At 40.5% G+C, this 26,745-nt stretch overlaps 1 protein-coding gene across 1 annotated transcript in view; it reads right to left on the reverse strand.

Annotated features, from left to right (window-relative positions):
• Positions 1 to 26,745, reverse strand: part of TTN (titin) — a 310,226-nt gene that overhangs the window by 81,076 nt on the left and 202,405 nt on the right. The window contains exons 191-229 of the mRNA XM_084814765.1: positions 26,562 to 26,704; positions 24,687 to 24,810; positions 24,185 to 24,448; positions 23,793 to 23,890; positions 20,380 to 20,548; positions 20,019 to 20,285; positions 19,497 to 19,763; positions 19,112 to 19,390; positions 18,215 to 18,623; positions 17,988 to 18,112; positions 17,616 to 17,882; positions 16,702 to 16,971; positions 15,021 to 15,323; positions 14,626 to 14,928; positions 13,831 to 14,018; positions 13,623 to 13,737; positions 12,502 to 12,786; positions 11,827 to 11,978; positions 11,557 to 11,704; positions 10,878 to 11,055; positions 10,667 to 10,788; positions 10,129 to 10,416; positions 9,729 to 10,025; positions 9,099 to 9,285; positions 7,926 to 8,041; positions 7,536 to 7,835; positions 7,066 to 7,365; positions 6,869 to 6,974; positions 5,710 to 5,906; positions 5,316 to 5,621; positions 4,942 to 5,220; positions 4,289 to 4,588; positions 3,886 to 4,188; positions 3,408 to 3,782; positions 3,003 to 3,305; positions 1,661 to 1,960; positions 1,272 to 1,568; positions 895 to 1,179; positions 517 to 810 (exon numbers count right to left, since the gene is read on the reverse strand). Coding sequence (XP_084670891.1) covers positions 517 to 810; positions 895 to 1,179; positions 1,272 to 1,568; positions 1,661 to 1,960; positions 3,003 to 3,305; positions 3,408 to 3,782; positions 3,886 to 4,188; positions 4,289 to 4,588; positions 4,942 to 5,220; positions 5,316 to 5,621; positions 5,710 to 5,906; positions 6,869 to 6,974; positions 7,066 to 7,365; positions 7,536 to 7,835; positions 7,926 to 8,041; positions 9,099 to 9,285; positions 9,729 to 10,025; positions 10,129 to 10,416; positions 10,667 to 10,788; positions 10,878 to 11,055; positions 11,557 to 11,704; positions 11,827 to 11,978; positions 12,502 to 12,786; positions 13,623 to 13,737; positions 13,831 to 14,018; positions 14,626 to 14,928; positions 15,021 to 15,323; positions 16,702 to 16,971; positions 17,616 to 17,882; positions 17,988 to 18,112; positions 18,215 to 18,623; positions 19,112 to 19,390; positions 19,497 to 19,763; positions 20,019 to 20,285; positions 20,380 to 20,548; positions 23,793 to 23,890; positions 24,185 to 24,448; positions 24,687 to 24,810; positions 26,562 to 26,704 — 9,309 coding nt within the window. The remainder of the gene's footprint in view (positions 1 to 516; positions 811 to 894; positions 1,180 to 1,271; positions 1,569 to 1,660; positions 1,961 to 3,002; positions 3,306 to 3,407; positions 3,783 to 3,885; positions 4,189 to 4,288; positions 4,589 to 4,941; positions 5,221 to 5,315; positions 5,622 to 5,709; positions 5,907 to 6,868; positions 6,975 to 7,065; positions 7,366 to 7,535; positions 7,836 to 7,925; positions 8,042 to 9,098; positions 9,286 to 9,728; positions 10,026 to 10,128; positions 10,417 to 10,666; positions 10,789 to 10,877; positions 11,056 to 11,556; positions 11,705 to 11,826; positions 11,979 to 12,501; positions 12,787 to 13,622; positions 13,738 to 13,830; positions 14,019 to 14,625; positions 14,929 to 15,020; positions 15,324 to 16,701; positions 16,972 to 17,615; positions 17,883 to 17,987; positions 18,113 to 18,214; positions 18,624 to 19,111; positions 19,391 to 19,496; positions 19,764 to 20,018; positions 20,286 to 20,379; positions 20,549 to 23,792; positions 23,891 to 24,184; positions 24,449 to 24,686; positions 24,811 to 26,561; positions 26,705 to 26,745) is intronic.

A 26,745-nucleotide genomic window follows, 5' to 3' on the forward strand; every position in this document is an offset into this window, starting at 1 on the left:
AGATAGTGTATCTATATGAAACGTATAAAGTTTTGGATTTTAGCAGACCATTTGTCCTATATGCCATTTCTTGACACTTCAGTTCTTTATTATGCATGTTCTAAACATGGTACGAACAGAGATATCTGAAGCAATATATATAAAGTCATATGTGTATTTTTATGCAATAGTCACTCTCTCAGCCTATGCTACCTGTGCTGGACCTGCTAGAGTTCAGTCTACCATTTATAGACCAAGAGCAATCAGCACAGTCCCAAGACTGGATTGCAGGTATTTTGAATCATTTCTCCTGACACTACAAATGTCCTCTGTTAAGAGATTAATATACTCCATGTTCAACTGTGAGAAAAATTGGCCCTCATTTTTTTGGGCATATTGGAATAGTTATTCTAATGATAAAAGACTATATGGAAGGAAATATGTTTGTATAACTTTTAAATTTCAAATTAGAAGGAAAAAAAAGGAATCCTCTATCCAGAAGTGCTATCATGGTTTACATCAACACAACAACTTTACCTTTGGGGTCAACGGCAAGGATTGGTCCCAGTTCAACAGGTGGACCACAGCCAAACTTGTTCTTGGCAAATACACGGAACTTATATTCTTGTCCTTCAACAAGACCTGTAATATCACACTTAGATCTGTCTGTGTCTACAGCTAGTCTCCATGTATGCATTTTGGCATCTTTCCTTTCTACAATGAAGCCTATGATCTCACTTCCTCCATCATCTTTGGGATCATCCCAGTTAAGTAAACACATCTTTCTATTCACCACTACAGGATGTAGGTCAGTAACCGGTCCAGGAACATCTAGAAAAGAAGATATGAGATGTAATTAAAGAGTACAAATAGTTTAATTTCAGTGTTAATTTCAGTGTATGCAGTATTTCTTACCAAATATTTCTGCCCTGGTTGCAGCAAATTTAGAGCCACTCTCATTAGTTGCAGTAATCACATATCTTCCATGGTCTTTTCTGAGTGCGTTCTTGATAATCAACTCAGATGAAGTACCAACATTTTCAATCACAACTCGTTCTTTGTCAATTTCCCCATCCTCTAAAGTCCATACAATTGTAGGTTTAGGGCGTCCAGTAACAACAGCCGGAAGTCTAAGGGTTTGACCTGCTAATATCTGAACACCTGCTTTGACAGAAACATCCAGTTCAACAGTGGGAGGCTCTGTATACAGAGAAAGAGAGGCAATTAATTAGTTTATAATCTCATGAACTACTTCACATTAGATGTCATTTTAAATTTAATAATCACTGTACCCTGAGGTTCTGAAACTGTTATAGGCTCTGTTTCTCCAGGAGGTCCTTCTCCAGCAACATTAACAGCAGTAACCCGAAGTTTGTAGTCAGCACCTTCCCTAATTCCTTTCACTATATAGGTTCGAACTTTAATAGGTTTGTCATTGCAACGTGACCACTCATTCGAGCCCACAAACTGTTTGTAAACAAAGTAGCCAGTGATTTCTCCACCTCCGTTGTATAATGGAGCATCCCATTCCAGGTCAATACTTGTTGAGCTTGTATCAGTAATTCTTGGAATAGGTGGACCAGGTGGCACTAAAGAAAGTAAATACACACATCGGCATTAATACACCTTTAAAACTTCCCTTCTGGCACCCACTGGTAATATTATACATTTAAAAACGTACATATTGGATCTTGTGCAGTTTTAGGATCTGATGGGGGACTGAATTTGCCAGGACCAGCTGCATTTTCAGCACAAACTCTGAAAACATACGTTAATCCTTCCAATAGTCCTTCAACCTTCATTTCCAGGGCATTCACAAGTTCTCTATTCACTCGAGCCCAGTGAGTTCCATTGATTTCACGTTTTTCAACCCAGTATCCCAAAATGGGGCTACCATTGTCCTTAGGCTCATTCCATTTAACCAGCATACTACTGCTGGTAGGTTCCTCTACTAGAGGTTTATCAGGTGCATCAGGAGGACCTATAAAAAAGGAAATAAATATTTAGTGGACCATGCCTAGTTATATAGACTTGAAATTCAGTTTGATAGATGGAGAGATCACATGCATCATTGTCTAGGAGACTAAATTTGAAATGGATTTAATTTCCTCCTCTATCATTTCTTTGCAAATTCAGTTGCAATGTGCAGCCCAATCTTATTTATGGCTACTTGAAAGCATGTACCACTAATTTCAACAGTATTACTCCCAGGTACCTGTGCATAGGATTGCAGCCTGAGAGATAAATTACCCACTATATGCACCTTTATTTATTTCCCAGGGGGAGAAACTGGGGGCAATGCTTAGTGGTGGTGGTGGGGGGACATGAGTTAGATTGGGAGAATGTCTATTACTCCCAGTACTACTGGTTCAATCGAATTCAGAGACTCCCGTGTGTAGTAAAATGTAATTTGGCCTTCAGCGAGCACATGCACCAGTGGAACGAAGCTGAGTTCAATACAGTTCACTACATGTACATATTTCCCTGTGCAACTCCCTAACTGCACATATCTGCATGTTTGACATAGAATGGAGGTGGGATTTATGATCATGAACATGGAAACAGAGAAAGACCGAGTCTTTCATCATTCTTCTTTTCCCACTTTGTATATATGAACTGCCCTTCCATTCATTTGCATTGGTGGACACGTCAAGAATTTGCTTTTTGTCAGATGACCTTTCTAGCTCAGTGTACCCTTATTTCAAGGATATAATGCTAATAATGCCCATCTATGTCAAAGAGATAGGTATTTCAAGACAAGATGGGAAAACTGAACCTACAAGCTTTACAGCCAACTGGCTTGGACTGACCTATTTTGTTTTTTAACACGTTGCACTCAGAGCTAATGACCAGGAGATGTAATTGAGCCATATCTCTCCACTAGGTTTATATTCTGGATTATTGTATAGAATTAAGTTTTAAGATTTAAGTACAATATCAGTGTAAGATGATGATGATGATGATTAATGCACTTGTCTTTGGGGGGAAATGTTGCATATGTTTAGACACAGTACAAGACTTACCAAATGGATCTTTAGCTACAACAGGCTTTGAAGTACATGGAGGTCCAGCCCCTACTCTGTTCTCAGCTTTCACACGGAAAAGGTACTCTTTTCCTTCAATCAGTTTGATCACGTTATATTTGCAATGCCTAAGTGTTGAAGTGACAGTAACCCAGCCAATTTCAGCTTTTGTGTTGTCTTTCTTTTCCAAGATATAGTTCAATATTTCACTTCCGCCATCATCAAGAGGAGGTTCCCACTTGCAAGTAATGGAATTTTTTCGAACATCTTCAAAAACAAAGTTGACTGGTGGGCCAGGTGTATCTGGTTTGAAAACAAAAACAAAAACAGAGTACCACTTTGCTGTATCAATTTGTACATTTTGAAGAAAAAAACATGCCGAACACATTATGGATATGGACATACCTAACACGTTGACTTCACATGAAGCTTTTGCAATCCCGTGATCATTTTCAACTCGGATAGTATATGTGCCATGGTCTGCTCTGATTGAGTCCCGAACAACCAGCAAAGACTCTCCTTGTCTGCTATTGTCAATGTTCAAACGCTCCGGCAAGGACAAATGGAAAGGCTCGTCTTCTTCAACTTCACCTTTCTTTCTCCTAGTAATCTTGGTAACTCTCTTCTTAATTTCTTCTGGTCTAATAACATCATCATTCCATAACCAAGTGATACTTGGGTAAGGCGACCCCGAAACACGTGCTTCGAGTGGAATCTCAGAACCTTGCTTTACCTCAAGGCCAGCCTGCAGACCAGCGCCAAGGAAGACCTTTGGAGCCTCTGTAACAATAAAACATAGTTTAGTTTACATTTGATACTATAACAGAGGCCAGAATTTTCACACATTAAAAAAAAATGGGCAGGGCAAAAGTGCAAAACGTACCAATGGGATCCACCGCTTTCACCAGAGGAGTAACATTAGAAGGTTCACTGACACCTGCAGCATTCTCTGCACGGGCACGGAACTGATATTCTTTGCCTTCCTCAAGACCTTTTACAGTGTAAGTCAAAAGGGGAACCAAAAAGTCATTGCATCTTTCCCACTTCTCTCCTCCTTTAACAAGCTTTTCCAAAACGTAGCCCATAATTTTGGTTCCTCCATCATACAGTGGTGGCTTCCATGTGAGTGTTATTGACTTTGATGTTGGATTGTGAGTCTCAAGATCAACTGGTGGATCTGGACGTTCTGTATATTGAAAATTGCAAAGATAATGTATAAACAGAAGGCACAGAGGAACTATTTTAATTTTCAGTCTATATGATTATCCAGCAAAATAAAAACTTACGCTTTGGATCTTCTGCAACCACTGGATTTCTCAGTTCAAGATATTCACCTCCTCCAATTTTATTGACAGCTTTAACACGGAAGTAGTATTCACCATTCGGGATAAGATCCTTTACATTCCATGCCAATTTGTTTTCACCAGACATCACTGGTATGTATGTTCTCCTACCAGCTTCTCTTCGTTCCAGTACATAATGTAATATGGGAGTATTGCCATCAAATTCTGGAGGTTCCCAGGTCACTTTGCATGAGTTTTTAGTCACTTCACTTGCCTTAATAGAGCTGCATTGTCCAGGCAGACCTAATTGAATAATAATATGCACACAAGTAGCATTAATTAACTAAATACCAGTAGGCATGAAAACTGAATTGACACAAATATTATGCACAACACATATGACAATAAACACATTGGTGATAAATCATGTGTATAGAATGTACATTTCCTCATGCTGACAGATTCCTAATCAGATGACTAGTTTATCTATTTTATTCTCCATCGTAACTGGGATATCTAGTTATTATAGAAGGAAGGTATCTACATTGGCTTATGTTGTATGTATCTATTAAGTAGCCAAGAACTGAGTGTCTTGCCACCTACTCACTATTATGAGTCTAAGAAAAATGTCTGCTAATACAAGAAAAATACATTACCTATTACTTTGACATTGATGGTACCAGTTGTTGAACCCAATTTATTCTCCAAGGTAATAGTGTAAACACCAGCATCAGCATGGACAGTACTTGTTACTTCCAGCAAGGCAGAGGTGTAGTCGCTCTTCGTTGTTGTTCGGTCACCTATTTTAACCTCCTTTCCATTTTTGTGCCATGAAATGGTTGGAGATGGAACAGCTCTGAAGGGAACAGGAATCCTTAACTTTTCACCTTCAACAACAACTATGTCTGTAGTCTTTAGATCAATAGTTGGATTACCTGTAAGAAAAAAAACCCCAGAAAAATAATTTCAGTTAGTGTGCCAAAGGAATTATCATTCATTTTGTGATGGCTTTGAAGAGAAATATACTTACAATCTGGATCTTTGGCTACAACATTTTCTGATATGTCTGATGGTTCACTAGCTCCTATAGCATTAACAGCTCTGACCCGAAGAACATATTCCTTGTCAGGGACAATGCCTTCTTCAGCTTTGTATTTCAAGTCTTTGACTGGCCGAGAATTTAATCTCATCCATTTTTCAGTTCCCGCTTCACAGAGTTCAATATTATATCCAATTATAGGACTTCCACCATTCTTCTCTGGTGGTTTCCATGCAATCGAAATGTGTTTTCTGCTTGCATCTGTCACATGCAAGTCGAGGGGAGGTGAAGGAGGGCCTACCAGAATAGAAAATAAATGTTATTTTCTGTAATACCATTTGGCATAACACACATTTCACTCATTATAATTTTCATCGTAACTCACTTGTTGGATCTTCAATTGCCAGAATATCCGTCGGTTCACTAGGATGACCACAGCCAGCCTCATTTTCAGCACGAACCTGGAACTGAACCTCTGAGCCTTCAATGACATCGGTTACTCTGTAATTACAGTCAGGTCCAGCTGTCTTGCCAGCTTTCACCCAGCGGGTGCCAAGTTTGTCTTTCTTTTCAATAACGTATCTGTGTGAATAAGGGGTATAAAACCATACAATGAAATGAATCAGAGGGACTGAATTAAAAGCAAATCAGTCATTTAGGTAAGAAACATAACTGATGTAATAAAGAGAGCTTCAGCAATTAGGGGTACAGAAATGTAATAAATAAACGAATAAACAAACAAACAATCTTTAATACACTTAACAGACATTTAGGAGATGACCCAGTCCCCCTGCTGTATCCTTCCTTCCATGCGCTTTGCTTTGCATACAGAATTCCCTGCCTGCTGAACCCCATCAGCCTCCTTCCATTGTGCAGAGAGCTGCACAGGTGGAATAGCCTGGCATCCACACTGATGTGTGCAGTAGACTGACAACTGTACCTTTCATTAATATCACTAGCATTAATTCCTTCAAATCATTTGATGATCTTCCCTAGCAACTCAATGTCATTCTTACCAAGTCTATTTTTATTTTACAGTTTTCTCAGGCTTCCTGTTCTGGATTCAGTTCCTGCATTTCATTTTTTACAAAATGACTCCCTTTCTATAGCTTTCCAGTTCAATTTATGAATACCACTCTCATTCTGGCTGAATAAAAATAACCAGCTAACCATGTATTTAAGGTGGGAAAAGCTTTACCACTTAATAAAAACCCCAATCTTTACCACACATCAGAATGCATGCCAGGAATAAAATCACACCACCCTTCTGTTAACCCAGATAGTCAACCAAATCCATCGTAGAAAACTTTGTCATTTAGTCCTTTGGTCATCTGTATCAGCGCATGGTTTTCTTTCTATACTTCTTGTATTTTCCATACCTGCTTGTTGGACCTTTAGATATCAATACTCCCTCTCTATTGAGGTTTTTTTTCAGACATTTGGCTCTTTTCCAGCATATTATGTAATATTGCTACTAATCATCTAGTGCATGCGCACACGCGTGCACACACACGCACACACACACGTACACACATCACTCTTACCGTAGAATTGGCCTGCCACCATCATTCTTAGGTGGTTCCCATTTTAAGTCAACGTGTCTCTTTGTCACTTCGACTGGCGTAAGTGCATATGGTGCTCCAGGGGTAGCTAAAATAAACAATATTTATATTAGGAAAACCGACATTCAGAAACAGTAGCCAAGTTCTCTGAATTCTAAACATGTGCATTGAAAACTTACTGAAGGTGTCTTTAGCAAGAACAGAGTCCTCAATTTCACAGTAGTCACTCTGCCCCACTGCGTTTTCTGCAGCCACACGGAATACATACAGAGAGCCTTCTGTCAGCGGTGTCACTGTATATTTGGTGTCCTTTACTGTGGTGTCAACGGTTTGCCAGCCTTTCCGCCGCACGTCTCTCTTTTCAACAATGTAATTTGTAATTGGGGAGCCTCCGTCTCGTTCTGGCACTGTCCATTTAAGGTCTGCAGTGTTTTTAGTGATATTAATGACCTCGAGCCATCGAGGTGGTGAAGGGGGATCTATAAAAGCAGGGAAGAAAGTTGTTAAGATTACGTTGAACTTGACCATTGGAAAGAAAAATAGAGAGTTTGTGAAACAGGGCTCCAAGGCTACAATGAAGTAAAACAAAGTTTTAACGTTTCCATTGCACCCTGAACATATACCATAGTACTAATGAAGAGCTACTTACTCAGTCTCTCCTTGCATAAGACAGGATCGCTGGGCTCGCTGGGTTCACTCTCTCCTGCTTTGTTCACAGCTCTGACGCGGAAAGAGTATTCTTGTTTCTCCATAAGTCCTTTGAGGAAGTGTTCTGTTGAGGGAACTCCTTCAGCCACTCTTACCCACTCATCCGTGCCAGTCTTTAACAACTCAATGACATAGGACTCAATTTTGGCACCACCATCATGTTCTGGCTTGGTCCAATTCAGGAAACAGGAGGTCTTAGCAACATCTTTCACCGTTGGTTTTCCGGGAGGCCATGGGGGATCTGGGTATAAATGAGACATTTAGATTTGAAATCCCAACGTTATAACTTGGTTTGAGTTATAAAATTGATCTGTGAAAAACATCTACATACCAATGGGATCCTTCACTAAGATGGCATCTGTCGGTTTGCTTGGTTTCCCTGGCCCAGCAAGATTCTCTGCCAAGACGCGGAACTTGTACTTCTTGTGGTTTGTAAGACCTTTTACCCTAATAATCATGATGATGATGATGTATTAAAGGTATATTTAGTACTACTCAATGCTAAAAATAAACATTTCTTTAAACACAGCTGTATTCTGTGTATCTGTTGGCCTATAGCATCCCACAGGTGCAAAGAAAGAATTAATTTGTATTTGCCATATATATACCATAATTCACTTTCCCCCAATCCAGAGGTTTCTTGTGTGTGTGGAGAATTTGATGTATGCAGAGAGCTTTTGCATGCTAAAGGGGTTTCCCATCACTGCAGTATTGTAGAGCCCGAGACACTGGACAGGGGTACTTAACTACTACGCTGTTGGTTAGGAAACATGATATACTTGAATTGCTTAAATTCTAAGGATTAATAATTCTAAAGTGATCTGTTAAAAATGGCATGATGTGTTGATGCCTTGCTGAAGATCCATGTTTGTAAGCTAATCAATTCTTTTAAGCACTGGGTTTGTAACAGCACAGCAACAAAATTAACGAAGCAGACAGTTAATTACATAAAAGGGTAACAAACCCAGTGAGTTCAAATGCAGAATAGTAAAGGTGCCATTTTGAAGATAGGCAAGTACAATATTTGGGTGTGAAAAATATACCTAGGGTTAGATTCATATTTAGTCATACAGGGTAGACCCATCAAAATCAATGGAACTTCAGTTAGTAATGACTAAATTAAATTCCATTAATTTCAATAGCTCTGTTCTAAGTATGACTAAATCTGGATCCAAATTGGTCCTACTGCCCTGGGGATCGCCCATGCCAATCTTCACTTGCCCTGTTCAGTAGCTCCTACCTGGCATTGGTGGATGGTAGGATATTCTACTGGCGAATGTGTACCCAAATGATGAGCACCAAGACAATTATTTAGAGCTTTTACAGGCAATCTGTTGTTTATTCTAATATTCGATATTGAGCCAAGAATATGTAAAAGTGATCTGTTTGTTTAAAAACAGATCTATTGATTTAAAAACAAACAACATAATTTTCTTCTATGCCTTTTTTATCTATCGAAAATCTATCTATCTATCTATCGACAGTAAGCATATACTGATCTTACTTGAATGTTGTATCTTTAACTGGTATTTTATTGCATCGTATCCATTTATCTTGATCAGGGTCAAATCGTTCAACCCAGTAGCCAGTGATAGGGCTGCCGCCATCTTCATCTGGTTCAGCCCAAGTTAATGTTACAGAATCTTTAGTGATCTCAACAGGCTGAACTCGTGTCGGAGGACCTGGTGTATCTGAAGAAAGAAGTAAAACAATTGAAATTAATTTGCAATTTTTGTGCAAATGTAAGAGGACTCGCCTGTAGCAATGTGCTATCTAATGAAACTGCTGCCACATGGAATTGCTTGAAACCATCTGTGTGTGGCTGCTGTTCCACTTAGCAAGCTGTTTGTGTGTATCGGCTCACTGTGTGAGTACTGGCCCCTACCACAAGGCTTATCTTTGCCATACCAGTAGCAACAGTACAGAGACAAAAAACATGTTTTATCTTGCTATACCAGTAGCAACAGTACGGAGACAAAAAACATGTTGTTGTGCGCTGATCTATGTGGTGATGAGGTACCTACCAAACAACTTGCCATTTGGAGTGCCTGCCAGACCGAGGTGATTTCCAGCAGCTTCTATGTGGCAGACATATTACGACAAGTGGCCCTTTCTGTCAACTGAATGGACTTACCAAATGGATATTTGGCAATGATTGGACTGGACAGGGCTGGTTCTCCAACTCCATACATGTTTTCTGCACTGACTCTGAAGATGTATTCTTTATGAGGCGTGAGGTTGGTAACTTTGAAGTTGGTTTCTTTAATAGTGGATGACAGTTTGTGCCATATTTCGCTGTCTGCAGCTCTTTGCTCTAGAACGTAGTTTGTGATTTTGGAGCCACCATCATCTCGAGGAGGATTCCAGGTCAAAAGACAAGAAACGTTTGTAATCTCGGATACATCAAATGCAGCTGGTGGGCCAGGCTTATCTGTGGAAACATAACAATAGTTTGAACCTCTTCTCTTCAATTATTTAAGTACGAAAACACTGAGAGTTATTTTGGATGAACCCCCCCACCCCGCTGAACATACCTAGAACATTAACTTCAACCACTGCTGTTGCCCGACCACTGGCATTTACAGCTTCAATAATATAGGTACCACTGTCACTTCTCTTGCTGTCTGTTATGATGACTGTGGAATGGTTAGGTTTGGATTCAATGGATATTCTTTTATCAGGTCTCAGGACATGTTCAGCTTTTGTCCAGGTAATTCGAGGCTCAGGCTTCCCAGTTACTCTAGCTGGCAGCTCTATTTTAGTTCCAGCCTTGACAGTGATTCCAGCAAGCAACTTCACGTCTAGGAAAATTTCTGGGGCCTCTGATTTGACAGACAATTAAGACAGTGTTAACAGAACATGTCATATATGCAATGGCATATTTGGTCAATATACATAGGTGTAAAATAAATGCACATCCACCACTATTTTAAAGCAGCCTTGTCCAACCTGGCTCCCTCTAGATGTGTTGGACTGCAATTCCCATAATTCTCTGCCAGCATGGCCAAGGCTGGGGAGGGCTGTTTTAAAGCGTACAAATTAAGCCTCAATGTAACTGAAATCAATAGTTACCCATTGCATCCACAGCTTGGATGTCATCTGTTGGCTTGCTTGGTTTGCTGGCTCCTTGCCTGTTCAGAGCTTTAACACGATAAGCATACCATTCCCCTTCCTTAAGATTTGGTACTTCCATTCTGTTAATTATAAAACAATTTCAGTTTAGAATATTGTTAAATGTAACTCTTTAATTTGTGAAATGTTTCTTCCTACTGCAAGCCCTTACTTAGTCTCAACGACTGGTTCTCCGCAGGGCTCCCATTTGTCAGTGCCACGCTGGCATTTTTCTACCAGATAACCTTTGATACGTGAGCCACCATCATACTTAGGTGGTTCCCAGGTAAGGAAAATGGACTTTGATGTTGGATCCCTCCATTTAACATTCTCTGGTGGATCAGGCACCGCTGCAAGAGAGGGAAAAGAAGAAGAAAAATGTATACGGTCTTGTAATAGTGTGTATTCTTTACTGCCTTTGCCCCTGTCTTCCCCATTGGTTTGGATCCAACAGTACCCTGCCTAAATGGAAAGGCACTTCTGTTTTCAAAAGACAGCACCCTGATTTCTGCTGATTCCTCCTTTCCATTTCAGCCCTGCAGACCACATCCCTCACTATATTGGTGGGTTCCCCAACACTAAGAAGTGGCTTTTCAGAGTATGCAGAGGGCTGCAGTGGAGAAGAAGTGGTGGTGCTTGTCTTTCCCATTGTGCAAGCAAAGTTCCATTTGCATGTCATTGGATCCAAGCCTCCACATCTCCAAAATTTACTCGAGTTGTACACAAGCCTTCTTCATTCAAAGTCTGCGCCTTGCTTTCTTCCAGCAGTCATATCAATTTATGACACTTAGCACGAGTTAATAAATACAGAAATACAAAATCAATAAGAATAACTAGTGAAGAAAACTCACTCGCAGGTGCTGACATGTTAACAGGTTCATCAATGTAAGCCGGTTCTCCTGGTCCACATTTGTTGCATGCTGAAACCCTGAACAAGTATTCTTTTCCTTGAGCAAGATCTGGTACAGTGAACTCTTGGTCAAGGACATTGTCCATAACCTGAAAACATGAGAGTCTCCATTTATTTTCACAGCATAGGAATATTTAATATGAATTTCAGCATTACATAATGAAAACATACATAAACCAAACATGTACTGTATTAAAAAAAAATAACATACCTTGATCCATGTTTTGCGGCTCACTTCACGTTTTTCAATAACATAGCCAGTCAATGGGCTTCCTCCATCATTTTCAGGTGGTTCCCATGTTAGTTGTACTGTGTTCCTAGTTATCTCTCCAACGTTTAGTTCTCTTGGTGCACTTGGGCGAGCTAAAAATGGATATATATCATATTATAAACCAATTGTTTATAACATACTTATTTTTATTTCTTCAATAAAATATTTTGGTTTATTGGCTTCCAATCATACTTTTTCCTGCTTCTCCTTAAAAACATTCATACAGCGCATTTCTATACATGTCTATTCAGAAGTAAGTCTTATTGTTTTCAATAGTAAGTGTGTGTAGGAATGCAGCCTTAATTGTCAAAAAAGATGACCTCCCTCATATTAGAGGGAGAGCTTCGGCTATTGGGCGGTAAAGAAATGAAATAAATAAATAAATAAAATATATTATGGAATTTCATAAGGAAATAGCACAATAGAAATTAATTTTAGTATCATTTATATAGAAAGGGCAGTTGGTAAACAGATTTGTATTATTTATTTATTACATTTCTATACTGCCCAATAACTGAAGCTCTCTGGACAGTTCACAAATACTTGATCATTTACAAAACACATTATATGCAACTACTATACATTCAAATTCATAAAATATATTTGATTGCTCACCAATGACATTCACGTCAATTTCTCCTGATACCGATGACACAGGGTTTTCTAATTTCAAGGTATAAATGCCCTTATCTGGCCGTTCACTTGGAGTAATAACAAGTTGTGCATAGGCAGCTGTGGTCTCAATTTTCACCCGGTCACCTTGCTCTAAAACTTTGTCACCTACAGACCATGTGGCGGTTGGTACTGGATAGCCAGTGATAGGAACACGTATTTTGAGTGGCTCTGGAACAATAACTTCAAGTCCATCTTTAAATCCACTTAAGTCCATCGTGGGTCCAACTGAAAAACAAGCACAAATTATGCCAATTCATGTTTCAAACTTAAATTTTTTGTACAGTGTTTCAAACTTTGATGTTTTGTACAACGTCAGTAAAACTGCCACTGCGCTCAGTGTAATTGCCAATGGGAGCATTATTAAAGATGCCTCCACAACCTGTTTATCTACTGAGAAAGGGCTGGATCCAGATTTACACTGGATCATCTGCGCTGGTGGAAGTGAACTTCCCAGACTTCCTCTTCCGGTAGCCTTTCCAGCCCCCCGAAAATACTACACCGGGGGTCAGGAGGCCCTGATGAATGGGGTGACCTGTGGTGTGTGTGTATGGGGGCAGGGAATCCTCAAGGGTGGCAGGACCATCTGCGAATGGAGTCCTTCCTATCCCAGAAGGCAGATGCTGGATCCAACCCCAAATCATTTAAAGAAATGTTCTATAAGCTGATGAAATGGCAATATAGAAAACGGGTGGGAAGGCTTACTCCGATTTCAAATTGGTAGATTTTTAACTGTACCTAATATATTTTCATACTAAATTGAACTAGGTGGTAGCCTCCTTGATTAGCAATGCTGCTTTCAGACAAATGTTAAAGGTATAGCCAAACTACTTGGGGCATGTTAATGGTTTTCTGCCATTTTAATATAACTGCTTTGTAATAAGGATGTTTTAATTTAGATTATCACTGTTGAGCGTGGGAATTGGTTTTGGTATCAAACCTGACTTACGAATACATTATAGCATTGTTGTTAATACTGAACACAAGTAATCCCAAATACCATGAAGGCACGCAGCATTTTATTTCAAGAGGATGACAATGCCAGTTAACTCAATTCTACTTACAATAAGGATCATCAGCAGTCAGTGGCCCAATAGCTTCAGCTGGGTCTGATACACCAGCAGCATTTTCAGCAGATACTCTGTAATAATACTTAGCTAGCGGTGTCAATCCAGTTACCTACAGAGGCAGAGGTAATTGTTGTAATTAATTGTTACCATTAAAAAAATCAAGTAATTAATGAACATTTTACTTCAGAAAACAATCCCCTACCTTATAAGTAAGATTAGTTGCAAGCTTTGGATTGCAACGGATCCAGTCGTCTGTTCCCTCCTCGCGTCTTTCAATAATGTAGCCCAAAATTGGGCTGCCTCCATCTTTCAAAGGAGGTTCCCATGTAAGTTTCACAGATGATTTAGTTTGGTCAGAATGATCAAGGTTAATGGGAGGACTTGGTCTTTCTGGAAAACACAATAATTTGCATGATTTAAATACTGCCCACTTCAGGAAGGGGATACTAGCCAGAATTCAAAGAACGATGCAGCTGATCCCACAAGCCCAGGGTGGGGTGGGGAGGCTGAGTTCTTCAAACAGCAGCATCCCACACCCATGGCAAACTACTATTCTGAAACTGACAGGAGTGTCAAAAGTACTTTGTGATATGACATGGGGACCAGCTACTGAAAGAAACAAAAGGCAAAATTGTGTATGTGCAAGCCCTTATATATTCCTAAGGTAGCTTGCTAGAAACTGACCATAGTCTTCTAATAGATGGATTATGGTATTATATCCATTAACCCTTCCTCATTGAGCATTGAGAACATTTAAAGCATCGTCCCTTATTTTAGAATTTATGTGGCACTTCTATTATTCTCACTTTCTGATGCTAATTTCTCAAAAGGACATATGTAGCGATTTCTTAAATCACAAAACCTAACTTTTATCCAGATTTTCCAACCTATACTAATTCCCCTCATGAATTCCCCTCTTCTCTGTGCTCAGATTTTAAGAACACATAATATTGCCACCAGGTTACATGGAAAACAGCCCTATTATTGGCATACTAACCAATTGGATCCATGATCTTCACTGCATGTGTAGAAGCACTAGGTTTGCCAACTCCAACTTGGTTTTGAGCTCTGACTCTGAAAAAGTATTCTTTGTTTTCCACAACATCAGTTAATACTGCAGACAATTCATGTGCTCCTGTGGTCATGGCTGGCTCCCACCTTATTGAACCTCTGTCACGCAATTCAATAACATAGCCCGTAATTGGAGAGCCTCCATCATATTCTGGTGGTTCCCAAGAAAGAGTTGCACTAGATCTGTTCACATCAATAACTTGTACATTGAGAGGAGGACCTGGGACATCTGCAAGGTGGAAAGAAAATTTAATGTTGTCCCTGTTCAAAACAACGTAAACAAATGACTTTCCTCCAAGCATTCTAAATTATTTTTCTTACCAAATCTGCTCTTTGCTTCAACAGGTTTGTCTGTTTCAACTGGCTCGCCAGTGCCCACTCTGTTTTTCGCACTCACACGGAAGAGATACTCAACTCCTCCCCTTTGAAGACCAGTCACTGTGTATTCACAACTGTCGGCACGATCGGTTGCCAAAATCCAGGTCTTGCGTTTGATGTCACGCCTTTCAACAACATACCCAGTGATTTTACTACCGCCATCACTTTCTGGTTCCTCCCAGGCAAGGCTAACTTCACCATCAAAAGTTTCAGTTACTTCCAAGTTCCTAACTGGGCCAGGAACATCTGAAATTAAAGAGAAGCATATTTTATTTTACTTAAAATAAAAGTTTTACATAAATAGTAATAATTCAATTAGACACATGGATGTAGTGTACTACTACTTATTTCCTGTGGGGTGTTTCCATCAGTGATTTACTCTGAGCTGGCTACATGTTGAGGTCATTAGGGATACATGACATCGTGGCCAAACAGCAGCCGCCCCGGAGCTTATCAGGGAAAAACCGGATTTCCTGAGACTGCTTAAAGTCTGATTCTTTTCCTCAAGTCAGGTTCTCAGCATTATAGTTGTTATGTGCCCCAACCCCCGCATTTACCTCAGGTATGCTAGCCCAGAGGTGTGCCTTTCACCATGACCCCGGTCAAGGGGTGCTTTCTGTGTGTTTCCTGTCCCTGCACAAGCCAATTTGTGCCAGACATTTACTCAGAAGTAACTCCCATTGTGCTCAATGAGGCTTGTCCCCTGAATGCCCACATCAGAATTTACAGAGCCCCCCCTCAATTGAAATGGCACAGTTTAAAGCACATTCCCTAAATGCTCTAAAGTGCGATCTCGATGCTCTGATTCTCCGTTGTTTGGTTTATTGCCTTAGGAAGTAACTACTTCACAGCTTCATTATAGAGATCTTGTGCAGAATTGGTTGGGTTAGACAGGAGGCTAGTTTCCCATGCCTGTGTTCTCCCCCCACCCTTTCCCAGCACAAGCATATCTGTGTCTACTCAGAAGTAACTCCCATTGTACTCAGTGAGGCTTGCCCTCTGAATGACCACATCAGAATTTACAGAGATCCCCATGAATTGAAGTTTAAAGCCTGTAAAGGGCTTCACCAAACCTGCGATTCTCCATGTCTTGGTTTATTGCCTTAGGAAGTAACTGCTTCACACCTTCCATATACAGATCCTGTGGTTAGAAAGGGAGCTGGTTTCCCAATCCTGTGTCCCCCTACCCTTTCCCAGCACAGGCATATGTGTATTTACTCGGAAGTAACTCCCATTGTGCTCCTGAAATGCAGGTGCATCTGGAGTTTCAGAGGAAAGGAGAAAGGGGAGGGGGAAGCCCCTCTTACTGGTTGAGCAGCCCCTGCCAGTCAGATCACATTTATTCCAACCCCCACTCCCACGAGGAAGCATGTTCTGTGAAGCGATTTTTACTGGTGCAGAGCACTCCCTTGTGGAGCCCTATATGGACCAAATCGCAGCAAAGCTGATTCCTTTAAAAAAATCTGGTACTCCTCCATTCATTCCTCCTTCCATTGTCATGGAGACACAGTCTGGGTTCTATGTCACCAGGATACTAGTGTTTTTCCTTTCTGATGCATACATATGTCATCAGAAAAGAAAAGAAAAAAAACAAAGACAAAGATGGAAGAAGTGATGAGCTTACCAATAACTTGTACATTGATGTGTGCTTCAGCTTGGCCATGTTTATTTTTAAGTATAATTTTGTAACTTCCTCTGTGTGATGTCTTTGCTTCATGGATTTTGAAGGTGGTACTTTCAGCTGTTGTATCAACTGTCTGAGTGGGCAGGGCTTCATCTTCCTTAAACCACTCCGCTTCTGCTCGTGGGTAGGCATCATATGGAACAGTCATGGTCAATGGCTGCCCAACGTCTACCACAAGGTTCTGATCAGCTGTCTTTATTCTTGGAGCAGCTAGAGAAAACAACAACAACAGAGTGTGTATTTCCAAAATACGTTACATAGACTGTGTATTCAGTGCAGAGTCTGATACAGAAAAGCACAATTAATTTTAAACAATTTTTCAATATGTCGGTGTTTTGGATGGGCCAAAATTATAATGGACAATTGTATATACCCCATTTTGAACCACAGAGATCAATGGGGCCTTATTGTTGTCTCCATCATACATAGATAATTCATCTATGCTGAGTAAAGCTGATGCTGATTTCCCAAAACACAGAAGTTACAGTGATAAACTCCACGATAGAAACTACAGAAGTGCATTGCTTATAGGATCTCAGTGACAAAGTTAAGATTCACGCATTCATGATGATGGCTAATGGCTCCACATGGAACAAGTGGGGGCTAGAAATCGAAAAGAGGAGAGCATTTATTGGATTGTGCAAAACAGGACATTTCTTTTCCCCCTGAATGGAATTGCATAGGGCAGTGAGCACCATAAAAATGTTACATGTTTCTTCTTGTGTGACAATTTAATTACTACAGTTAGAACTGTAGTAATCTGTGGAATTAACATCCAGAAAAAATACTGAAAAATTCACATTATTTCTCTAAAGATTCTTCCACCTTATTTTTAATAAACTTCAAAGGATTACCTGCCAATTCTAGCTTAGCTCGAGCTTCTTTGTCTTTGGCAATAAATCTGTATTCTCCTTGGTCACGGGGCCTTATCTCACAGACTTGCAGCCGATGGACTTTCCCTTCGCTCATCATTTGGTGTTTATCTCCCTGGACTATAATCATGTTATTTCTCAGCCATTTGACTTCCACCTTATCTTTATTCAATTCAGCAGAGAAAACGACGTCAGAGCCAGGAGCTTCATAAATATCTTGTGGTGGCCGGATGATCTCCACAGGAATTTCTGGTAGAAATATTTTTAAAATGTATATTATATTGACTAGTGTTCTTTACTAAAACAAACAAACTGAAAACTGGAAAGAAAGATAAATAGAAATTGTAAACATACCTTCAACAAACAGCCTTGCTCGGGATTTCCTGTCATCCACTCCACAGGAATACTCACATTCGTCCTCTAGTCTGCAGTCTTTTATAATTAATCTGTGTAAATTTCCATCCTTTTCAAACTGATACCTTTATATCAGATGGGAAAAAGGATTATGTATTAAATAGAGAAACACAGGTCAATACAGCAACCGTCGCATACCACCACCTAGTTAAAGAAATTTAACCTACTTTTTGCCCTCTTTTATTTCTCGTCCATTTCTGTACCACTTCACACTTGCTTTCTCTTTGGAAAGCTGGCAAGAAAAGACAGCATCATCAAATTCAGTGACAGTCTGGTCTTGCAAGTGCTCAATGAAATCTGTAGGTGCCTCTGTGATAATAAGTTCCGCAACAGACTTGTCTTGGCCAGCAGTGACAGTGTACTCCCCTTCATCAATAAACCCACAATTTTTAATGATAAGTGAATGCTTGTATTTATCCACTTTGTACAAAATGCGGTGGTCCAAGGTGACTTCTTCGCCGTTCTTTGTCCACTGGAGAGTTACGTTAAGACGGTTCACTTTGCACCAGAATGTGACACTCTTCTTCTCCATGGTTTCAATGTCTTGAAGAGGCTCAATAATTCTGAGATCTTCCTCTGTTAAGAGAGGGTTTTGGGTTTTTTTAAAAGCATGGTTAGTTTATATTCTCACCCAAATTTGGGCATTGCTTAGATCCGAAGGGGTGGTGAACCTTTTTTGGTCTGAGGGGTGACTTCAGTTTCAGAGAACCTCTCAGGGGCTGCATTCCATGGGTGGGTGTGGCTGAAGGGGAAAGGGGTGGAGCCAAAAGCAAAAGGACTGGGGTGAAAATATCCCCACCCCCAATCAGCACATTGTAATTTACAGCTCTTACTACCATTAGCTAAGCCTTAGGAGAGGCATTTCAACCTTTTAGAATGGGGGGAAATGAACAAATGCCAGGAAACCACCAATTGCTGGTTGGGGGAAAAGGAGGCGGGGCCAGGGGAAGGGGCATGATCCTCTGGGGAATCCCAGAGTGCTGGATTGGGAACCCAGGATGACTGGATTTGGCCCCCAGGCCTGAGGATCCCCACTTCTGACTTAGAACATGCAAAGCACTTACCAAGTACAGTTAATTTAGCAGAGGACTTGACATGTTCTCCTCTCTGGTTTGCCAGTGCGACAGCGTAAGTTGCTTGGTCATTCAAATGGGCATCTCTGATTCTTAGAGTATAAACTAGGTCCTTATGAACCATGATGTATTTTGCACTATCAAATATTGGTTCATCATCTTTGTACCACTTAGCTTTGGCACCTTCTGTATTAACCTCACAGTTAAAGACAAGCTCTTCTCCTTCTTTAACTTCTTGGTCTTTCAGTGGAATAACAACCCTGAGTTTTTCTGCAATTTGAACATGCTTATTATTTATATGTTTTTGGAAGTTACATAATCAAGAAGAAAAAACAACACACCCACAAACGTACTGAGAAAATCCCGAAAAACTTACCAATCACTTTCAAGCGTGCTTTGGCTTTGGCTTCACCAATCATGGCAGCGTAACTTCCCGCATCGTCTAGGACAGAATCTTTAATGACCAGAACTCTCTTTTTACCATCAGAAATGATGTCATACTTATCACCTGCTTCAAGAATAGTATCACCCCTTAGCCACTGCACTTCAAAGGCATCTTTGGATACTGAGCAGACAAATTCTGCCTTTTCTCCTTCAAGTACTTCAACGTTCTGGGGTCTGGTTATAAATTCGGCTGCAAGTTCTGAAAAAGATGCGCATATTATTTTCAGTTTTCAGAGGAGAGTAGATTGCTCTATCTAATTGGAAATTAACAGCAAAAGATGTAAGATGTGCCAGACCAATTTGGCAGGAGGATGCCCTGGCACAGGTTTCCTACTGTACATATTTAGGGAAGATACGGGCCAAAAATCCAAAATGGAAACTTCACGATCTATTCAACTAGACTATGTCATCTGGCAGCATCTGCTTGTGAAAGATACCGAAGAAAATGTCTTACCATGAACTTTGAGCTTGCCAGTTGTCCGCGTGCTTGGAAGCCTGCAACTGTATGCACCTGCGTCATCAAGACGAGCATTGTGGATGATGAGGATTCTTTTTCGTCCGTCCACAATCTGTTCATATCTGCCGCCATCTGGCAACTCCTCATCGCCTTTGAACCAAGTTACTTCTGCATCAGGCTTGGAAACCTCACAAATCAATTTGACAGTATCTGTTTCATTTACTTCCATGTTGGGAAGTTTTTTGGTAAAGACAGCTTCCTCCTCTGTAAAGAAGAACCGTAGTTGCATTCAATTAGTACAGCAATCAACTCGCTGTTCTTTTACATAAAATAAAAGCAAAACCTGATTTAGCTTTACCTATCACTGTAAGCATGCCCGAGGTTCTGGCTCCTTTTGCTTCACATGCATATTCTGCTTCGTCATCAAGCAGACATTTGTTGATAACGAGTATCCTCTGGGTACCTTTAGCAATGATGTCATATTTCTTGCCTTTTCGGATTTCAACACCATCCCTAAACCACTTCACCTGTATTTAAAACATTGACAAAATATCAAATTGGATAAAATGCAAACACATTGGCTGGGTTCACACAACACGCTAACCCACACTCAGTGTTTGAGTGTAGATTGCTCTTGATCCATGGGTTATTGTGTTGTCTGAACCCAGGACTTTTTCCTCAGGGTGGCTTGTTAACCATGCAATAAGAATTATTTTTCTCAAACAATCTACCTTGAGAACCCATGGTTTGTTGTTGGGTTTTTCAGGGTGGTTAACAAGCCACATGATATGGTTAAAAAGCCGCTCTGAGGAAAATGTGCTGTGTTCAGACAACATGATAACCCACAGTTCAACAACAACCCATACTCAACCACTCAGTGTGGATTAGCATGTTAATCCAGCCATAGAGATTGTATTATCAACTGTAATAACTGAGAACCTGAAACTTACATTTACTGGTTATATTAGAGAAGCATGCCTGAATGATACTTCAAGCCAAATCATAAACCAACATTTCATGATGAGCATAGCTAAATTCACTATAAGCATCATAAATTATGAAAATTTTGTGATATGCATGCTTTATTGAACTAGAGATCAAATCGCCAACTTTCGCTGGATCATGGAGAAAGCAAGAGAATTCCAGAAAAACGTCTATTTCTGCTTCATTGACTACACTAAAGCCTTTGATGGTGTGGATCACAACAAACTCTGGCAAATTCTGAAAGAGATGGGGGTACCAGACCACCTTACCTGTCTTCTGAGAAACCTGTACGAGGGTCAAGAAGCAACAGTAAGAACCAGACATGGAACAACCGATTGGTTCAAAATTGGGAAAGGCGTACGACAAGGCTGCATATTGTCGCCCTGCTTATTTAATGTATATGCAGAGTACATCATGAGAAACACCGGGTTGGATGAATCACAGGTCAGAATTAGGATTGCCGGGAGAATTATCAACAACCTCAGATACGCAGATGATACCACCCTAATGGCAGAAAGCGAAGAGGATCTCAAGAGCCTCTTGTTGAGGGTGAAAGAGGAGAGTGCAAAAGCTGGTTTGAAACTCAACATTAAAAAAACAAAGATCATGGCATCTGGCCCCATCACTTCCTGGCATATAGAAGGGGAAGAAATGGAAGCAGTGACAGATTTCATTTTCTTGGGCTCCAAGATCACCGCAGACGGTGACTGTAGCCATGAAATTAAAAGACGCTTGCTCCTTGGGAGGAAAGCTATGGCAAACCTAGACAGCATAGTAAGAAGCAGAGACATCACCTTGCCGACAAAGGTCCGTCTAATCAAAGCTATGGTTTTCCCAGTAGCAACGTATGGCTGTGAGAGCTGGACTATAAGGAAGGCTGAGCGCTGAAGAATCGATGCTTTCGAAGTGTGGTGCTGGAGAAGACTCTTACGAGTCCCCTGGACTGCAAGGAGGTCAAATCAGTCCATCCTAAAGGAAATCAACCCTGAGTGCTGATGGGAAGGACAGATACTGAAGTTGAAGCTCAAATAATTTGGCCACCTAATGCGAAGAGAAAACTCTCTGGAAAAGACCCTGATGCTGGGAAAGACTGAAGGCAAAAGGAGAAGGGGACGGCAGAGGATGAGATAGCTAGACAGCATCACCGATGCAATGAATATGGACTTGAGCACGCTCTGGGAGAGAGCACAGGACAGGAAGGCCTGGCATGCTATGGTCCATGGGGTCATGAAGAGTTGGACACGACTGAACAACTGAACAACAACAATGCTTTATTGAAGTTATGTTTCATCTCAAACTGTCAGGAGCACCCTAGCTGCCTCTTACAGTCCCCTCCAATAGCCAACTCAAGACACAGACAAAGAGGATTCTTTCTAAGGCTTTATTCCTTTACAACTTAATGACTCTTTCAGATGCTAATCACCAGCGACTAAGCAAGGAACTGCACTGGGGTAGTTAGCAGAGTAGCCTAAGCTCCAGGTAAGGCAGTTGGTCCCTGTTTGAAGGAGAAGAGCGGGAAACCTCTGAACTTATGGCCTATGGAGAGGTCCTCCCTCTTACCCGTAGGTCCTTGGGACGTGACCGTTGTTTTAACACCAAGCGGGCAGAGCGCCTCCTCTTGGCGCCCTCCATCTGGTGCCGCTCCCTCCATCTGGTGCCGCTCCCTGCATCTGCACCGAGCATCCAGCAAGGTCCCATCCCCCGCTCTCTCACAGCCAGGGTCACTATCTCTCTCAGGAATGCAGGCAGGAGGAATCTCTCCCTGCCGCTGTGCCTGTGAGCGATGAGTGAGCTCCTCTCCCACGGGTTGTTGCTCTTCATTAGAATCAGAACTGCTCTGGGGCTCTATGGGCTCAGTTTCCACCCTGACACAACCTAACAATCAACAACCTGGTGATGTATCTAGGGGCAACACCAATGTGCAAGCAGGCTGCTGGGTGTGTTTTTCAGGCCATATGAGCAACTGATCATATAAAAAGGTGCTGTGTGCAGAGTTCCTCCTCCTGATTCAGCAAATGAAGGTTGCACACGTGAAGCCAGGCTAGACAACTGGCAATAATGCCAATCAGCTGGTCAAGATGGGGAAAGAGGGCTCATTCTCCTCCTAACCGCTGACTGGTAATATTTGTAATTGGATCTCATATACACAGTTCTGGCTGTTATGTGTACACCGATTGTGATTGGGACTATTGGCTTGGGTCCAGAGAAGCATGTGTGCATATAAAGTCCTTCAAAATGTGTGTGAGTGTGTGTGTGTGTGTGTATGTGTGTGTGGTTTTTCCATATAGCAGCAACCCATTGTATCTAATGTGGTTCTGCTCCAGAGAGTGCCTGACCTTCAGGGTTTTTCTGCAGGATGTGAGGGATTGCTGCCAGAAGGAGCTGCAAAGCCCCCATGCGTGGGTGGAAACATTCATCTCTAGATCCAAGCCACTAGATCTGCTGCTCTATAACTGAAGGAAAACATGTAGCCTGAGTACATTAATATTCATACTTAATTTGTGTATTATATTTTAATTGGTAAAATTAAAATAAAATACACAACATTTGTGTAAAATGATGGAGAGAAAGGAAGCAGTAATGGTCTACAACCAGGGTCTGGTGATGATCTTTTGGTTTGAACTAGACATAGCTTTCACCTTCAGAATGCTTTGCGCACACACACAATAGCTAGAACCTTACTCTTTAAGATGAGATAGGTATTTCTGATAGTTGCAACACATACTGTATGATTCTATACAAAACCTAGAGAAAAAGTCAAATATTAGAAACGTGAACATTACAGACCTTAACAGTTGGTCGGGAAATTTCACATTCAAACCTCGCAACTTCCTTTTCTTTAACTTCAAGATCATGAAGAGGCTTTGTAAACTCAACATGAGGTGCTATAGGAGAAAAAATATTTGAAGATTAACATAGTGGTATTACATTAAATGCTTGTAGCTAATGTCATTATAATTTATTGAAAATCATAGATGAGCAAAAACAAATAAATCAAAATTGTGGTTCCCACTTTTTTGGATGAAGGAAAAAGCCCGACCCACTCAGCTAGATATCTGTTCTCTTCACGGTATCATCATCCCATGGAGCCACTCACATGAATAAGTGACGTGCCCACCATTTGAGGATCATACAAGCAAGTGTCAAGTTCTTTGTATGGAAATTATAAGTAGACTTACGTTCAACATTCAGGAAGCAAGAGGTCTTGAAATCTTTAGCATCACAAGTATACGTTTTAGCATCATCCAGTGTGCAGCCATGAATTATAAGTTTTCTGACTTTGCCATCAGCAATGATATCATATTTCTTTGTTCTGTGAATTTCCTCGCCATTCTTGAACCATTTCACTGGTGCATCTCTGGACAGTTCACACTCCAGTACTGCCGTGGCTTCCTCCTCTACAGTCTGGTCCTCAAGAGGCCTGGTAAACTCAACAGGTGGTTCTGAGGAAAAATGCATGTCATATAGGTGTTATAGGTCTCATGTTTTCCTCTCCAGAGACTGATATGCTAGCTATCAATTTGATCTCCTTTTAAAGACTGAAATATGGGCGGAATTACATTCAGTATTTTAGGTGTAAAAAGTACCACAGAAAAGGTTCTACCAAGCACTTTGCCTGTTCCAGATCAATAAGCTGTAGCGTATTGCTAACCGAGTAACTTGTTGTTCCAACATGTTTACCTTTTACAAAAAGATTTGCTTTAGTTTTGAAATCCTTTGCAGTCAGTGTGACTTCTCCAGCATCAGTTAACTTCACATCTCTCAGAACAAGGGTGTGAACTTTTCCTTCAGCACGGGGTACAATCTAAAAAAAGGCAGAAAAAAGAGCATTATGCAGAGCAGACTTGGTAATTAACTATACTCCAATTTTATCTTAAATATTTGGGTTAGCGTATCTGTGCCTGCCTATATAAGCTGCATTTCAAAGGGTTTTATGCATACATCCATGCACTTCCTGATTTCCTGTTCCAGTTGCACCTCTTCATGCTGCATTGGTAGCTGCTCCTCAAAGGTTCCCAGAGTTTTGCAGAATGGCATACTGGGAGTAGTCCAGGGAAAGAAAAGCTGGGGGCATGAATCCAACTCCAGATCCCCCTGCTAAACAGCTGATTGGTGGAATTGCAATCGTTTTCAAAGGGATCTGTGTGATCAACTTCAGTTGTTCAATAAAAAATGAGAACTCTGTGTACAGGACCTGTTTGCACTATAGCTCCCCATCCAGCCGAGGAGATATATGCAGATGTTCTCCGAGCCAGATTGGGGCAGGAGTGCTCTAACCTTCATTCCTTGTATTATCATAAACCCATTTAAATGTTTGTACATGGATAAAGCAGAAATAAAATATAAAACCTTGTGAACTGATAATATAAAAGGAGAAATAATCCTGATGAATAAGATGCCATTTAACAGTCATAGAGTACATATCTGTCCTATATGATTGTTGCTGATATTGTGTTAATCTCTGCTTTGATATGCTTGTTCTGTTTTATAGGATTGATTTTTGTGCTTTTATTGACTGGTGTTTTATTGGAATTTGATTTTTAATTTGTTTTAATCTGTTCATTGCCCAGAGAACTCTGGTTATTGGGCAGCTGATAAATTAAATAAACAGACATATAATAATAACACACAATAACGTAGTTAAAATATTTTGCACAGGAACAGTAAATATTCATCTATCCATTTACTGATCATACCATGGTAGTTTTAATCTTATACGTGAGAATAAACTGTTTTGATTAATCTGGAAATGCTATTGTAAATTATAAACTTTCACTAACTGGGCTTTCATTTTAACATGAAGATTTATATTTTCCTTTGCAAATAAAAATATAACTCTATTATTACCAGGCCCTCTAACTAAACAAAGGATTTAACAAATTTGGCATCAAAATAATATTTAATTGAATGCAACTTGTGCATACTATTACTTGTAATATATGGCTTGATATTAAATCACTTTAAATATTCAATGAACTGCATTCCAGGCTGTTCGCATCTTAGTGCTAACAGCACACTTGACGAAGAGTTAAAAATAGCAGGTGAGAAATGCTCAGCAAGCAGTTCTACCCAGAAAGTTATCTGGAAGTCTGCTCAGATGCCTGAAATGGAATTTCAGTCTCCTAATCCCCTTATATGCAGAACTGGATTCCAGTTTTACATTCAGAGGGGAGAAAGAATCAGGAAATACAAATGATCATAAACTTCACTAGAACTATCAGAATGCTCCCTATCTCTCTATGAAAGCAAATCTCAGTCTTGTCTTCTGTCAGCTTGAGACCTTTCACTTTTCTTCATGTATCATCAACTTCTTTTATATAAAAAAATACTTTTCAAATGATATTTTAGCCCCTAACAATGCATATGTACTCAGAAGTAAGTCCAATTGAGTTCATTGGGGCCCACTCCCAGCTGTGTATAGGACTGCAGCTTTAGTCTAGTATTCTGTATGTTTGCTAGTAGAAGAGGCAGGGGAGGAGAAGGGAAGAGAAAGAGGGAAAGACATGCAGGTAGATGAGGAAGGGGAGGGGGAAAAGGAAATATTGTCTTCTGTACCTTGTCACTGGGTTCCAATTTCTGTCCTTTCAAGAACCACTCCACTACAATTCCCTCATAGGAGAGCTCACATTCAAAGGTTGCCGTTTCACCAGCCGTCACAGTCACATCCTTGAGAGGCCTAAGTAGGCCAATGACACGTGCTTGACGAAAAGAAGAAATCATTTTCAGGTTAGCCACTTCC

Source organism: Heloderma suspectum, chromosome 1, assembly GCF_057233095.1.
Source record: "Heloderma suspectum isolate Gila_16-S chromosome 1, 16-S_ref, whole genome shotgun sequence".
NCBI classification, from domain to species: domain Eukaryota; kingdom Metazoa; phylum Chordata; class Lepidosauria; order Squamata; family Helodermatidae; genus Heloderma; species Heloderma suspectum.